The 16650-nt window shown below is 34.8% G+C and overlaps 1 protein-coding gene and 1 non-coding gene across 3 annotated transcripts; both read left to right on the plus strand.

Annotated features, from left to right (window-relative positions):
• Positions 1–10082: 10082 nt before the first annotated feature.
• LOC105778195 (ras-related protein RABC2a) lies at positions 10083–15756 on the plus strand. 2 transcript variants are annotated; one of them, XM_012601849.2, is made up of 7 exons: positions 10083–10375; positions 11236–11304; positions 12945–13010; positions 13306–13427; positions 13551–13679; positions 13790–13922; positions 15397–15756. In XM_012601849.2, exons 1-6 carry the CDS (start codon positions 10219–10221, stop codon positions 13901–13903), a joined length of 657 nt encoding a protein of 218 aa, XP_012457303.1. In that variant the 5' UTR covers positions 10083–10218; the 3' UTR covers positions 13904–13922; positions 15397–15756. The 2 variants fall into 2 exon arrangements, with proteins under 2 accessions (XP_012457303.1, XP_012457301.1); XM_012601847.2 differs by lacking the exon at positions 15397–15756 and having other exon boundaries at positions 10084–10375; positions 13790–14386.
• Positions 15757–16170: 414 nt separating this feature from the next.
• On the plus strand, positions 16171–16244 carry TRNAI-AAU (transfer RNA isoleucine (anticodon AAU)). The gene has a single exon. It is a non-coding gene; the product is annotated as a tRNA-Ile (tRNA).
• Positions 16245–16650: the final 406 nt, after the last annotated feature.

Here is a 16650-nt window from a genome sequence, read left to right on the forward strand (position 1 = left end):
TTTTAATGAGATGTAATTTATTATTTAAATAATCTTATAAGATAATAACATCTGAAAAATAATAAAATAAATAATACATGAGATTTTTAAAAATAACTCAAAAATAAACATAATTATCTAAAAAATTAATTCAATAGAAAAACCTCTTAGTAAACAAACGTATGAAAAATTAAAACCTTTTGAAAAGAAAGATTGAAACATTGAATTTATTCATTAAATCTGTTAGAAATAGTAGTTTGAAAAAAAATCAAAAGTTGATAGCATAAAAAGCTCAAAAATACAATTAAGATCATTTTGACAAAACATACAAACGTTAGTGATCAAATTTATAATTTAGTCAATTTAAAATTCCCCTACCCTTTTTAATATTGAAATTGGGGCAATAGCTCTTCTATGGCACGCTCCAGGTGCTCGTGGAAAGGTATTGTAAAAGTTTTTGTAGTAGGAGTTAAATTATATTTTACCTTTTTTTATTAACAAAATAGGTAAAGTGGTTCTTATATGTTAGATTAAAGAGCAAATTAGTCCTTTTGGTTAAAAATTCCATCAATTTCTACATTAAAAATTGATCCTTGTATGTCAGAATGAGGTACATATAGTTATCTGGTTATTTTGTCAACCACATCGCTTTTAACAATGAAAATTTATGAAATTATCGGTTTATCTTTTGATCTAATATACAAAGATAAATTTATTCATTTTTAAATAATACAATGAAATCTCTATAATATTTTTACCATGCACATCAAGTGTTTGTACTTTTGTTTAGGTGAAATTTCCTTTAGAAATAATAATAATAAAAAGAACCATGGTTGTTGTTGGGCAAAATACCAAAAAAAGTAATTTTTTTAAAAATTTACCGAAATGGGCCCGGTATTTTATTATTTACCGGAATGGACCCTTTTCCCCGAAATCACGTCCACGTCAGTGCGATGTCGAGTATGTTAGAAATCACGGCCACGTCGGTAGCGCTTTGTCGACATGGCAACAAATCGCGTCCTCTCGAGCGCGATTTGTGTCCACGCCAACAAAAAGCTACCGATGTGGCCGTGATTTCGCCGTGTCTCCTACGTTAGGGTTTTTGGAGAAAAAAGTAAACAAATAAGGGACTAGGGTTAAAGGTTTCGTAATTAAATTAATTAAAATTTATTCAAAATTGAATTATGTTTCGTGTTTATGGGTTTTTAAGATAAAATCAAAGCAGGATGATTTATCAGAAGGATTTTTGAAGTCGCGCCCACGTTTATGCGCTTTTTCTACAGTAGGTCCTGGAAAAATAATTTCGACTTGACGTTTCTGAGCAAATAGTTTAAAAAACGCTTCAAGCAGGATGCTTTGTGAGAAGAATTTGTGAAATTGCGCCCTCGTGGTCACGCTTTTACTACAGTTGGTCCTGTAAGAAATAATTTCAAGTTGACGTTTTTGAGCAAATAGTTTAAAAAACGTTTCAAGCAGGATGCTTTATAAGAAGAATTTGTGAAGTCGCGCCCACGTGGACGCGCTTTTGCTACAGTAGGTCCTGAAAAAATAATTTTGAGTTGACGTTTCCGAACAAATAGTATAAAACAACGTTGCAAACAACATGCTATTTGAGAAGAATTTGTGAAATCGCGCCCTCGTGGACGCGCTTTTGCTACAGTTGGTCCTGGAAAAATAATTTCGACTTGACGTTTCTAAGCAAATAGTATAAAATCGCTTCTAGCAGGATGTTTTATGAGAAGAATTTGTGAAATCGCGCCCACGTGGACGCGCTTTTGCTACAGTAACATGTTTGGGCTGAGGTTATAAATGAGGCAAAAAATATTCTAAGATTGCATAAGTCACAGCAGAAACAATTTAGAGAGGCTAAGAAGGTTAGAGTTTCAAATATGAGTGAACGTATTAGTGCTGTTATTTACTACGATGATGAGGTTAGCCACACCGAGAATGGTGTTGTTTTTTTGTCGGAGAATACGGTGCAACTGGTTTTTAACCAGAACATAGATTTGACAGAACTTTGTAAAAGAATTAGGCGTAAAATTTTTGGAACGACGCCAATGAAAGTTCTGTCTATTACGTATCGATTCTATTCCTCTGTTGATCCGGGGACATATGACTCATTCGACATAAAATGTGCTCGTAGCTTGGAGGCAATGGTGCAGACTCATCTTACTGGTGGAGTACATTATATTGAGTTATATATACAATTTACATCGCCAAATGATGTACTTGCGACCGGTGTTCGAGATGTTTACACGACCTCTGGCCGACATTTGGTTAGAGGGTTAGAAAACACAGAACAACCCATGTTTAGTAGCGGTGTTGAATGCACATCCCCCGCAAGACACTCTGTCGATGGATGAGACATGTACGTCGGTGGCTCGATGTTTGATGCTGGAAATACGTACTGGGGAACGACATCAAGATCTAGTGGTTGGCAATCTACATCCAATTGGAGACGTTATGAAATGCCCAGAAGAAGGATGATGTATTCTCTACGACGTTAACCGGTGAGGGGACCTTATACGCTGCAGATGATTGTGGGTTAGAAGATGACTCCGATGTAGATCCACCTCGAGAGCCCGGGCCCGATGGTACAGAAGTTGGCTTATTTTCTTAACTGCAGCCTATTCCAACAGAACCTGAAGTTGCTGAAAGAAGTTCAGACGAAGAAGAAAATCCACGATTCAGAGCATACTCACCTCCAGCCCATATGCATAATGTCGATCTGTCTGCAGATGATGCGTTAGAGTTTCCAGATCTACCACACCAGTTGCGTGATCGTACAAGTTAAAGGCTAGATTTGGGTGAATTTAAAGTTGGTAATTAGTTTACCAACAAGGATAGTTTTATTGTGCTTTGAAACAACATAGCAACAAAAACGGCGTTAACTACCACGTTGTTAAATTCAAATCCGATAAGTTTGAGGCGAAGTGTGCGGTGCAAGGTGGCACATGTTCATGGAAAATCTACGCTTCGTTAAGGAAATGGACAGGGTTGTGAGAGATTAAAAAGTACAACGGTCTACATACATGTGCTGCAGGTACAGTATTGATGGTATCTGAATAATACTTTTATTATGTAATGTTGCATTATTTAATGTACTCCGTTTATAGGTGTTTTACAAGATCATCCGAAGATGGATTCAGCTATGTTAGCTAGCTTGATATTGCCCACGGTAAAAGCAGATTCAGGACTTCAGTGCCGGTGTTAATTGCCAATATCTGTAGCTAAATGGGGTACACGCCATCTTACCGCAAGGCTTGGATAGCTAAGCAAAAGGCGTTGGAGAAGATGTATAGTGGGTGAGACGCCTCATATAATGAAATATGGCAGTGATGTCAAGTGCTAGAGAGATACGTCCCAGGTGCTATCACAGACCTTGAAACGAAACATGCGTACTACAGCGGCCGATTGCTACGTGGATGCCAAGTGTTCGAACGCCTGTTTTGGACCTTTAAGCAATGTCAAGACGCATTTTTATACTGCAAGCCATTGGTACAAATTGACGGTACCTTTATGTTTGGTAGGTATACTCATCGGCTATTGCTTGCAGTGGCACAGGATGGCGGTGGGAGAATTCTTCCAATTGTATTTACAATAACACCGGGGGAGTCGTCTGATGACTGAGATTTCTTTCTCTCTAGGTTAAGGAGGTATGTGTGCTCCAAACTAGATATCTGTGTTATTTCAAATCGGGGCGCCGGTATACTAGCTGTATTTGATCGATAGGGAAGCTTATGGCAGCGCACACACCATCAATATTGCCTAAGACACGTTGCTTCCAACTACTACAGGCAATATCCATCTAAGAGTGAACAACGACAAGTGACCAACATGAGTATTTAGTCTATATCTGTGTTATTTCGTTTCTCAATTTGAATTAGTTTTATTGGTAGAAATGGTATGTAATATTTTCTATGAACTTATATTGGCAGGGTATGAAATAAATAAAGACCGTTTTTACGAGATGTTGGTAACTTTACGTTCAATTAACGGAGAAGGGGTGGACTACCTTTGTAACATACGTTTCGAACAGTGGGCACAAGCATACGATGACGACTTACGATATGGCCATATGACGTTAAACCTGGCTGAATGCATAAATTCTGTTCTTAAAGGAACACATCATCTACCGATAACATTGATTGTATAAGAGATATATTTTTATTTGGCGGCGCTATTTCCAAAGCGAGCAGCAAGTTATGCAGGCCAGATGCAGGTAGGACATGTATAGTGCAGTAAGGTAGTTCAAGAAATTAACAAGGCCAAGGCGCGGGCAAACACCATGCACACAGTGTGTCATGATCGAGACAACTTATGGTTTCGCGTGACAGAGTTTGATAGACCGCACCAAGGTTGTTGGCGGGCAATATCGTGTACACTTGCGAAATAGGACTTGCAATTGTGGGATGTTTGATGCACTTCGTTATCCATGAGCTCATGTTATTGCAGCTTGTTAGAATCTCCGTCTGGATCTGATAAGTTATGTGGACGATGTGTACAAATTAGAAAACATGTACAACTTCTGGAGACACATTTTCCCACCGGTCCCAGATGAATGTAAGTGGCTGGCCATATCTCTTACTCCTTTTAAGCTGTTGCCGGATAGAGAATTGCATCGTAAACTGAAGGGTCGACATTGCTCGACTAGAATACGTAACAATATGGATATCTGAGAAACAGCCAGTCAACATAAGTTGTGCGGATGGTGTAAGAATCCAGTCCATACAAGTCGATCATGCCCTAATCGCTATAGTTGAATGTAATTTTTAAAAAATTATATTTTTTTCAATTATTAACTAATAATTGTATTAATTGTTAGTAAAATTATCAAATTATATCAAATTATTAATTGTTACTACCAGTCAAAACATTTTTCCAAATCTAACATTATGTGAATATAAAATTATTAACTGATAATTGTATTAATGTTAGTAAAATTATCAAATTATATTTAAGTTAAGGGTTTAGGGTTTTTAGATTAACGGTCTAGGGTTTTAAAGTTAAGGTTTAGGGTTTTTGGGTTAAGGGTTAGGGTTTTTAGGTTAAGAGTTTAGGGTTTTTAATTTAAGGGTTAGGGTTTTTAAGTTAAAAGTTTAGGGTTTTTAGGTTAATAGTCTAGGGTTTTAGAGTGAAGGTTTAGGGTTTTAAGTTAGGGGTTAGGGTTTTTAGGTTAAAGGTTTAGGGTTTTTAATTTAAGGGTTAAAGTTTTTAAGTTAAGAGTTTAGGGTCTTAAGTTAAGGGTTTAGGGTTTTAAAGTTAAAATTTAGGGTTTTAGGTTAAGGGTTAGAGTTTTTAGGGTTTAGAGTTTAAAGTTTAAGGTTTTTAATTAAGGGTTAAGATTTTTAAGTTAAGGGTTTAAATTTTTTTAGGCCAATGATTTAGGGTTTTAAAGTTAAGGTTTAGGGTTTTCAGGTTAAGGGTTAGGGTTTTTAGGTTAAGGGTTTATGGTTTTTAATTTAAGGGTTAGTGTTATTAAGTTAAGGGTTTAAGGTTTTTAAATTAAGGGTTTAGGGTTTTAAAGTTAAAGTTTAGGGTTTTTAGGTTAGGGGTTAGAGTTTTTAGGTTAAGGGTTTATGGTTTTTAATTTAAGGGCTATCGTTCTTAAGTTAAGGGTTTAGGGTTTTTAGGTTAAGGGTTTAGGGTTTTAAAGTTAAGGTTTAAGGTTTTCAGGTTAAGGGTTAGGGTTTTTATGTTAAGGGTTTAAGGTTTTTAATTTAAGTGTTAGGGTTCTTAAGTTAAAGGTTTAGGGTTTTTAAGTTAAGGGTCTAGGGTTTTAAAATTAAGGTTTAGGGTTTTTATGTTAGGGTTTTTAATTTAAGGGTTTATGGTTTTTAATTTAAGGGTTATGGTTCTTAAGTTAAGGGTTTAGAGTTTAGGGTTTTAGGTTAAGGGTCTAGGGTTTTAAAGTTAAGGGTTTAGGGTTTTTAATTTAAGGGTTTAGGGTTTTTAATTTAAGGGTTAGTGTTTTTGATTGAAGAGTTTAGGGTGTTTTAGGTTAAGGGTTTAGGGTTTTAAAATTAAGAGTTAGGGTTTTAGGTTAATAGGTTAGAGTTTTAAAGTTTAGGGTTAGGGTTTTAGGTTTAGGGTTTAGGGTTTTAAAGTTAAGAGTTAGTGTTTTTAGGTTAAGGGGTTAGGGGTTTTAAGTTAAGGGTTAGGGTGATGGTTTTTAGGTTATGGGTTTAAGGTTTGTCAATTAAATTATGCATTGAATTATAATTTATAAATTGATAAAATTTTAATAAGTTAAGGGTTTAGGGTTTTTAAGTAATAACTCAAAAAAATTTCTATTTTATTACATAAAAAATATCAAAATATTTAAAATATTTATACAAATAAATTTAAATACAAAAATCAATGTCTGTGCCAGCGGGATTCAGTGCACATGGCGGCCGTCGACGGTTACGTGCTAGATTCCTCATTTGTCCAGCTTCTGGCGGCGGTTGTAGCTCTTCCGGCGGGGATTTTGGTTCTTCCAGTAGGGCATCTGGTTGTTGGAGTTGGGACGATGAGCCACATTGATAGAATTGTGAATGTGGAGGTGTTTGCATCACCAACGGCGACGGTGTTTGAAACTCATACGGTGGTGGGGATTGGTAAAAAGAAGAGCTTCCCGACGGCCACTCTTGCGATCCCTCGTGCGTCGCTGGCCTATACATCGGCGGTCCACTCGGCGTAACAGGAAATGGAGCTGAACCGGGCTATTGGCTCCAACCTGCCATAGGACTCGAAAAAGGAAACATATAAGGGTTAGGATACATAAAAGGGCTAGGAAACGTACCTGGCATCATCTGAAAAGGCGGTTGCGGGTATCATCGGTTGAACTGTTAGGTCGGGTGACTGTGTCGGTGCTCTCGTTGGGCCGGGTGAATGTCTGGGCGTCGTTGAGGGGCCAGCGTCGTCGTCCTGTCGTCTTGGATTTAAAGGACTGCGTCTTTCCCTTTGGACACATAATTGCCGCTGCCTCTCCTCTGGCGATAGTAAATACGGCTTGCCATGGATCCTAAACCATGGCATGTATTCCGACACGCATGCTAACTCCGGAACGATGATCGGTTCCATACTAGGTATATAGTCATATCGATCTTCCCACATTTGGATGTACTCGGACCAGAATCTCGGCCAATCCGTATTCAATTACCGAAGGTAGATTTTGTGGTGATCGTTAACATCTCAGGTTCCACGAGAATCGGTTGTCTACATCCAAATTACCGTAACACCCTGTCTGACTGGTGCATCTCTACGGTCGCGTAGTTGATCAACGCGACTTTCGCGTGACAAGCGTTTGGATTTTGTAAGAACTCTTCCAGATTACTGCCCGAATTGCCGGATCCTCGTATGGTGTCCATTGAAACTATATGAACATGATAGAAATATTAGTTATATACATAATACTAAATACTAAATGCTAAATACTAAATACTAAATACTAAATACTAATCGACTAGCGAATGATGGAAATATCAATTTTATTTAATACTTACATGTGCTTCCGACTGTTGGTCTAATAGAAGCCGTATATCTTCAAGAGAGGTAGGTAATCGAGCATGACTTTCCGGATGGTTCCACCTAATTAAATAAATTTTTAGCATACTTTTATTTTTAAAAATCTACGTAATAATTGTAAAATCTAATATAAAATTTACCTCGTTATCAGTGGGAATGTATATGGGTGGTCCACTCGAGGACGTAGAAATGGAAAGCAAAACCGTGCCCATGACTGTAGTAGGGACAGACAACCTCCGATTTTTACTTTCCTCGGTTGCGTCGCCCCGCACATCTCTCTATATAACGTTGCCAAGACGGCAGATCCCTAACTTAATTCACCAGCTGCTCTAAAATCAACGAGTTTTAGCAGCCATCTTAGATGTACGCGGCTCCGTGACAAGTCGGGCATCAGATAACCTCCAATTAACTGAAGAATGTATGCTCGAGCATATCATATTCTTTCTATTTCAGTTGAATCTTCATCCGGATCCGGGAATGTGTCTCGTAACCAGTCCATCTCGATCTTACCTCCCTCCATTTTCTCCGGAATAGCGCCCAAAAGTTCCTAGCACACCGCAGCCACCGGCAATCCCAATTGCAGACTGATATCTTCCAAAGTGATAGTGCACTCTCCACATAGAAGATGGAATGTGTGCGTCTCGGGTCTCCACCTCTCGATCAACGCACTGATTAGTTTCGGGTCCACCTTGCATCTCCGGCCTACCATGGCCACGTGCCAAAAACCCACTTCCCGTAGGTAGTTCTCTACCAACGGTGGTGGAGGAGCATGCATATTCCGGATATTGCATTCCAATATCCGATTTACAGACTTTTATAACAAATAATAAATTAATAATTATCTAAAAATACATAAATAAAAAATTCTTAAATAATATTTAAAAATTAAATTTAACGCTTACCATTTTCATTTGTTCCACCGATATGTGATGCTTATCAAGACGAGTAAATTCTCCGGCCATTGCTGAAATCGTACAAATTTTTACGGTTTAAAAAAAATTTAAAAAAATAAAAATTATTTAAAAATAGGGATTTAAGAGAATTTAAGAGGAACTTGAGAGCAAATTGAAAATAAATATGGATTTGAGAGAAATTTTGAAGGAATTTGAGAGCAAATTGAGAGGAAATTTAGAAGAAATTGAGAGGAAATTTGAGAGACGATTAGTTTGTGAAAAAAAAAGGGTGGGGTATTTATAGTTTTTTTTTGACCGTTGAGGGGGGTAACGATCAATTTTTTGACCGTTTACCTTTTTCACGTGAGGGCAAATCGCGACCACGTCAACAAGACTTTCTTGATGTGGACACAAATCGCGTCCTCTGAAGCGCGATTTGTTGCCATGTCGACAAAAGCTACCGACGTGGTCGCGATTTGTTCGGCATCGCATACTCGACATCGCACTGACGTGGATGCGATTTCGGGGAAAAGGGTCCATTCCAGTAAATAATAAAATATCGTGCCCATTTCGGTAAATTTTAAAAAAAAATAGGCTTTTTTTAGTAATTTGCCCGTTGTTGTTGACATAGGTACAATTAAATTAATAGATATTTGGTGAAAATTTACATAATAGATATATTTATTAAAATTTATTTAAAAAGTTCAATCAATGTTTTGGTTATACGGATAAAGTTAACTGTTTTTCATATATGATGTTATGAGTTTAGATCTCATTCTAATCAAATTTTTATCAATTTATTATATAGAAAACAAAAACATCCTCATTTGAAATATAACTTAATTTATATATGAGAGGATATTTTAATGTTTTTATAATTTAGTTAGTGTCTAATTTATTTGTGACACCAATTAAAAAAAGAGTATAGATTAATTAAATTTAAATATAGCAAAATATTTTACTTATTTTAAATATTAAAAGTAAATTCTTTAAAAGATTTTAGTTAAAGATAGAAGATATTTAAAAGATTAAAATATGCTAAAAATCCTTATATTTTCATAAAATTAAAATTTAGTCCCTGGAAAGGGTTTTGAGAAAAAAAAAAACTATGAAGAGTTCCGTTAAGACAAGCAAAATTTAACTGAGGTGAAGACAAAATTATTAAATGCCAAAAATCAGGCCACAGATTTTTTTATTTTTTAAATTAAGTGATATTTGCAAAGCAATCTAAATGGGGAGCCCACATATTACACCTGCGAGGGGGGAGCGTGGAACAATGACAACCCGGAAAATCATGCTTTACCTAAATCAATTTTATTATATATATTATAAAAATTTATAAAACAGATTAAAGTCTAAATTGATGTCTAATTTTAAAATAATCCATATTTTATATATGCTTTAATATTTACATTTAGCGACGATGATATTGTGAAGGTAAGAAAATGTGCGTTTGAGTGCGTTGAAGCATATTATCCTTTTATTTAAAGAATGATATTTGATACATAGGTCATGAAGAAATTGATAAGTATTATAAACGGGTATAATAATTAAAAATAAATATTTAAAAATAATAATTTTTTTGTTTAAAAAATCCGTACTTAAAAAATAAGCAAAAGAAAAAACAAAATTATATATTTGAAAGAAAAGAAGAACAAAATTATTAAGAAACACTACCCGCCAACCCCACCATTGTCTCTATCTATTGTCTACTACTACCTGAGGAAATTTCCTTATTTCATTCAAAATATTTTTACTTTCTTTTTTCTGGTTGTTGATGATCAGAGAAGAACAAAAGGAGATTAAGTTTTTTATTTGTTGTACTTGAGAAAAAAAAATGTTGGGTTCTTCTTCTTCTTCTTCAAAGGGAGGAGGGAACAACAACTGTGACTATTCATTTAAGATATTATTGATTGGTGATTCTGGAGTTGGCAAAAGTAGTTTACTTGTTACTTTCATCTCTAACTTTGTTCATGATCTTTCTCCCACCATAGGTAACTCCTCTACTCTCTCTTTCGACTCCTTTATTTTGTATTTTTTGCCATCATTTTGTATTTTGCTTGTTGGTTTTTGCCTTTGGAATTCACACCCAGATTTTGCTTTGAATTTTTCAAAACTTTTTTGACAATAATTTTAGAAAGGGTTGTTTTTATGTATTGGGTTGGGAAAGGATTGAGGAGAAGGGATTAAAAGGAATACTTTTTTTTGTTTTTCAATTGTTTAGGGAGTTAAGATGAGGGAAAAACAATGAACCAACCAACTTCCTTTCATTTAAGCTAAAATTCTTTCCAAGTAGTTATGTTAATTGTTAAGTTTAGCCTTATATTATTCAGGAAATAGGTTCAATGGTTTAGGTTTCATCATTTTCGAATGGACTAAACAGAAATTTCTTCATTTTTTGGGGGGCCAAAGTGCAATTTTACCGTATATTAACTTAAATTTTCATTATCTATAAAAGGACTAAATTGCATAATTTTTATTTTGGGGAATTCGTCCCTGGCTCTAGCTTAATTAGCAATGATGGAACAGTGAACAGATAATAGCATAGGCAACTGTAAATTTGTAACTGAGTAGATAATTGTAAATTTTAGGCATGGAAATTAATTCAATTATCCTTGGAGCAAATTTTTGCACTTAGGTTTGGACTCTGGGGCCCCTTCTTTGTAGTAGCAGAAAAAAGGTTTGAAAGGAAATGCATGGCTTGGTAGTGGTAAGAGGAAACTAACATGGGAAAAGCAATGCCTTTTCTTTGTATTTTGTGTTCATCATCTTGTCCCATGCATTAGAAATATCTCTGTTTCTATGTTCAGCTTTTATGTCATATTTTTATTGAGTTCTTTTGAATGTTTTCAAGGGGTGGATTTCAAAATCAAGATGGTCACAATTGGTGGGAAAAGATTGAAACTTACAATCTGGGACACAGGTAAAATTGATACGATAAAGCCAACACTTTGCAACTAGTTCTTACTTGGACCTATATTTTTTCTGCTGTTTCCCTTGTGTATCTTGTTAGTTGCACGGGTGTTTTGCATGCGATAGGCTTGGAGTTGATGCTACTGATTTGTTTTGCTGAACTCCTCTGGAGTCTTCATTGAGAGAAAGAAAGTGGGGTTTGTAATGGTTTCGTCCTTGTTAGAACACGGAATAAAGGTTTAAGAATGTGTTTGAGTATTTACTTTCGGAAGTTAAGGCCGAATATATTGCTGAATGATACTAGTAGGATAGCAAATGCCCCTTAAAGAGTGATAAAATCTAATGAATGCTTCTAAGGTGGCCAAAGAAAGCTTATTAAGTTGCATGAAAAAGGACATCCAGGCCTACAATTTCTGAAACTGATGTACTTGTTATCCAGTGAAAGAGCAAGCATACCATCCCCTAAAATATGCAGTCATCAATGCTATCTTCACTCCCATGAGCAGAAGATCAGTCCCGTATGCTTCAGCAGTAATTGCATCGGGATTATTGCATCCTCACAACATTTACAGCAGTACCAAAATTTATTTTCTTCCCGATAACAAGTACAACAGTTATTGTGGTATTGTGGTAGCTGTAAAAGTAAATATTGGCCAAAAAGTTAGTGGAAAGCATGCCCGTGACAAGATAGACCAGAAGAATTTTGGTTTAATATAACTGGAAACATATAGCTGGAAGTGTCAGTAGCTTATTATACAACCAAGTACCTTCTAGTGGGTTCTCAAACACATTGGACCTTTTTATGTTAACAGGGATCTGCATGTAGGATGTCATTGACATTATGAGAAGAATTATAACTGAATGCTTATCGGGACTCCTCAACTAGGACTTGTGGTGTATATTTTCTTAGAAACTTCAAACAGTCATATATATGGATATGGATATGTGTGTGCGTGTGCGTGTGCGCTTATATGTACATACTTATCATTTTCTCAAGTACTAAAGTCAAACTTTTTGAATTCACAATGATGGTTGATGCTAGAATTGGATCAACCTATTATGATATATTTGCTAGCCATGGAAGCAAAAGAGTTCCTAAAGTTTGTTTACTGATGTACTATAATCATATGCACTGTTAATTTGCTTCTGTGGCATTAATTTACATTTTCCTTTTGAGTGGGGTGTTTCATTGTTGTCGGTCTATCATAACAATCTATGTGAAGTTGCATACAATATGAATAGTTGGGTTCTCAGTCTTTGGGGAAAAAAAAGGTGTGATTGCAAGAAGCTCCATTTTCATATCCTTGATCATTTCTAGCACAAATGGATTTTGTTTTAAGCATTATTTGCTGTTTAACCATTAGTGAAGTCAAAAGCATGATTGAAAATTATTAATAGCATAACCAGGAGCCCATAATAGCAGAAGCTTAGCCTTTAAGCTCGAATATATCTTCCGTACTTTCCATTAGAAGAAAAAGAATCATCTGACATGATCCTTGTTGTTCGGTATAATTTTATTTCTTAGAGTAACCTAATGATGGAGAAGTTCTTCCAGATTTTGTTCTACATCACTTCTTTTGCTACGGAATCAGAGCTCGCAACTTACGTGCACCTAGTTCTCGTTTTAATTGTATCTTTTACCTATTGCAGCTGGTCAGGAGAGATTCGGAACATTAACTAGCTCGTACTATAGGGGTGCACACGGGATTATCCTTGGTATGTCCTTGCAAATTTAAAACATTTAGTCCTGAATATTTGTTACTGATTTTATTTTGCTGAATATATGTCAATGGATGATACTTCGTAGTTTATGCATTGGGCAAACTACAAGAACTTTGAACTATTCTTTATGTGGTATTTGTCATTACGAATATGCATGCCGGGGATCTTTAATCATCATATGGTCGAAATAGATGTATTACTAATATTTGTGAGGGCTATTATGATGCCATTGCTGCTTGCATAGCTAAATTACGGGAACTTAAACCCTTTTTTCTTTGTTATTTTGAAGTATATGACGTGACTCGGCGTGAAACCTTCACCAACTTATCTGAAGTTTGGGCAAAGGAAGTCGAGCTCTACTCCACTAATCAAGAGTGTATCAAAGTTCTGGTTGGCAACAAAGTTGACAGGGTAAGCCCTATAAAATTGTTAATCATCGGAATAAGGCAGTGCTTGGTTATTCTTTTACTAGGTAAAAGATGCTTAATCGAATATATATCTTGTTCTTATGAAAAAGAAATGTGCCATTTTCAGGACAGTGAAAGGGCTGTAACTCAAGAAGAGGGTATGGCTCTTGCGCAGCAGCTTAAATGTTCTTTTCTCGAATGCAGTGCTAGAACCAGAGCAAATGTGCATCAATGCTTTAAAGATCTCGTTTTAAAGGTAATTACCTGATGAAGAACTATTATATACGATGATGCTCACCGAGCAATTTCGAGTCCATGTTGGAAGCTTGGTTGTGACCTATGCTAATGCATTCTATCGGTTCACAGATTCTCGAGGTACCTACTTTATTGGAGAAAGGATCGACTGCGGTCAAGAAACAGATTTTGCAGCAGAAACAAGTACGGAAACCACCCGAAAGCAATACCTGCTGCTTTCAATGAACATTCTTCAACACTGGAGGTATAATCATACACAATAATGTTACACCACTACATATAGAAAGTTCCACAACAGATGTTAATAGTCGCAACAAAGTTATTCCCGGACGCACCGATCGGACATCCGATCGTATGTTATAGATATAAAGATAGTTTCGTCGGAGACATCTTCATTTCTTCATTCGTAATTTTTCAAAATATAGGGAGATGAGGTTTCATCTTAGGTTAAGGTAAATTTTTGTTTTACCAAATGTTTTTTTATTGTCTTATGCTTATTATTATCATTATTTTTGAAAATTAATGTTTGTTTGAGAATTTTCAAGGAGTGTTTGTGTGAGGGTTTATTAGAGAATTTACATTAAAAAGAAGATTACGTATAATCTTTCAATATTGTATATTATATATAATTTTTAAGTTCATCATCTACCCCACACGACTCACATTCATTAAATATTTATTTATTTATTTATTTTTATACCATATTTAGAGATGGGGTAACATGGTTCGGATTTATGCCAAAGTAATCAACTAATTTGTCAAATTTTAATTTAAAATAGTATGGTTAAAAGATTATAGTCCATATATGGGTATTGTCTATTTTTTCATATTATGCCCCTTATCCTATCTTGGAGATGAAAGTGGAGAGAATGTTTGTTATATAAAGTAAGAGCTTGATATGAATATCTCTCGTCCTATCCCTTAGGATTAGTAATAGGGCTTGCTCACGAAGTTATTTCATGCTTCACTTGTCTATTTTTAGAATTTACAAATTTTTGAATAAAAGTATTGAGTTATTTGTTTTGGAGATATTTGTACGAGTTAGAGCCTGAAACATGAAAATCAATTGAGTTAAAGGTGAAAGACTTAAAAGAATGTTTACTTGAGGATCAAGTAAAGACATTGGATTATAGCGAGGCTCTTATGGAATTATGTCGAGATAATCTTATGTCGAATTTTAGTTTTACTTTATAGAAAAGTGATTAGACTATGACTTTTATGTAAGCAAAACTTAAGTATTATCTAAGTTAAAGATATTCCAAGAGATCGAGAGAGCACAAATTTATTCAAGTTAGAAACGTTTTATATATGCATTGTTTTTATAAGCAATCAAGAGAATATCTTGTATTGCAAAACTGAACTTTTGAGGGGAAGCTTAGTGGCGAGTGATCTAGTCTTTATACAACGGTAAAATTGCTAAATTGGCGAGAGTTAACTCGATGTTAGGATATAAATCATTGGTTGTACTATGAGAAAAATAGTGGATTATTGCTCTGGGTAAGACCCAGAAGACGTATACTGAGATCAAACTACATAAATAATCTTGATATTTATCTTTATATTTATACATTTTTAGTTTTGTGGTTAAAACTGTGGCCATAGTTCCAAGCACTATTTTAATTAATATTTTATTTGCTAAGCAAGTACCCTCGTTTTTACCGGACTTATAAAACCTTGATAGGAAGTGGTTTAATGACGACTTTTGCAATAATGTGCAGAGTTGGTAGGAAAGTTATGGAGAGTCTTATTGGAATAGGAAGGGACCTTCAAGTGGACTCTGATTGGACTTGACGCTGAGGCTTGACTTGTTGGTGGCCCATGTGAGAATTGAGGAGCACATAAGAATCTTTAATCGAGGGAATCCTATTTTAGGCGAGCTAATGATTGACCTGATGAGGGTTGGTTCCATAGTTTTTCCTCTCTTATATGTATTATAGTTTTTATAGTGACAAAGTTTTCAGATTTGGGTCGTTAGTCGAATCGATTAGGATATCAATTTTTAATTTGATTGGTTCGTCTAATTTATTTAAATAAATTATTACAAATAAAAAAATCGATTCATGAGTTAACTATTTTAACCCCTTTGTTTTAATCGATATTTTATTGATTTCTACTTTAATTGATCCGATTGATAAGTCCAGTTTAATTATAAAAACATTGTAAAAGACAATGTTGAAATGTTTTTCTAAAAAGTAATTCAAGAATTGTTGATTCAACTAAACCGTCCATTTAAAATATTTAAATTCTAAAATATTTTCGTAAACATTTGTAATTTTGATGATTTTTGATCAAAGATACATAATAAATTCAAACATTATCCATTGAAAACTAAAACACATAAACAGAACAGAATAATTTATTTTTGAAAAAAATATTAATTTGATAACAGCAAACAAAATATATAATATCAAATTATTTAACAATTGTACATGCATGGTTGTCTCTTATTCCTAGTGTACTAATGTAATTATATGTTAGATGTATAGCGTGTTGGCCTATTAGCTCAGTTGGTTAGAGCGTCGTGCTAATAACGCGAAGGTCGCAGGTTCGAAACCTGCATGGGCCATTTTTTACATTCCAGAGCTCCGTTTAAGGCCGGGCTCTGGTTGCACGCAAATCCAATCTATACTTTTTGAAGTTCGTCTATTTTTGTTTCATAATGGTTTTTTTTTTTTTTAAATTTTATTTTTTCAAATTCTCATTAAACATTTGACAACTTTTAATAACCTCAATTAGACTCTTCAAATATTTGCGTAAATTTTAATTAAACTTTTAAATTTCTTGAATATTTTAATTAAATCTATCAAAATTTTTAAAATTATTATTAAAATTCTCAAACTCTTAAAATTTAATGTGAAGATCCATCAGTGAGTATGACTCAACCTTTGTAAGGCTAATAGCATGCCCTAATCTTAGATTGAGATACCATCTTCTCACCTAAACTTTTCGAGAACAAAAAATTTATAAATAAT

This window comes from Gossypium raimondii, chromosome 10 (assembly GCF_025698545.1).
Source record: "Gossypium raimondii isolate GPD5lz chromosome 10, ASM2569854v1, whole genome shotgun sequence".
NCBI lineage: Eukaryota > Viridiplantae > Streptophyta > Magnoliopsida > Malvales > Malvaceae > Gossypium > Gossypium raimondii.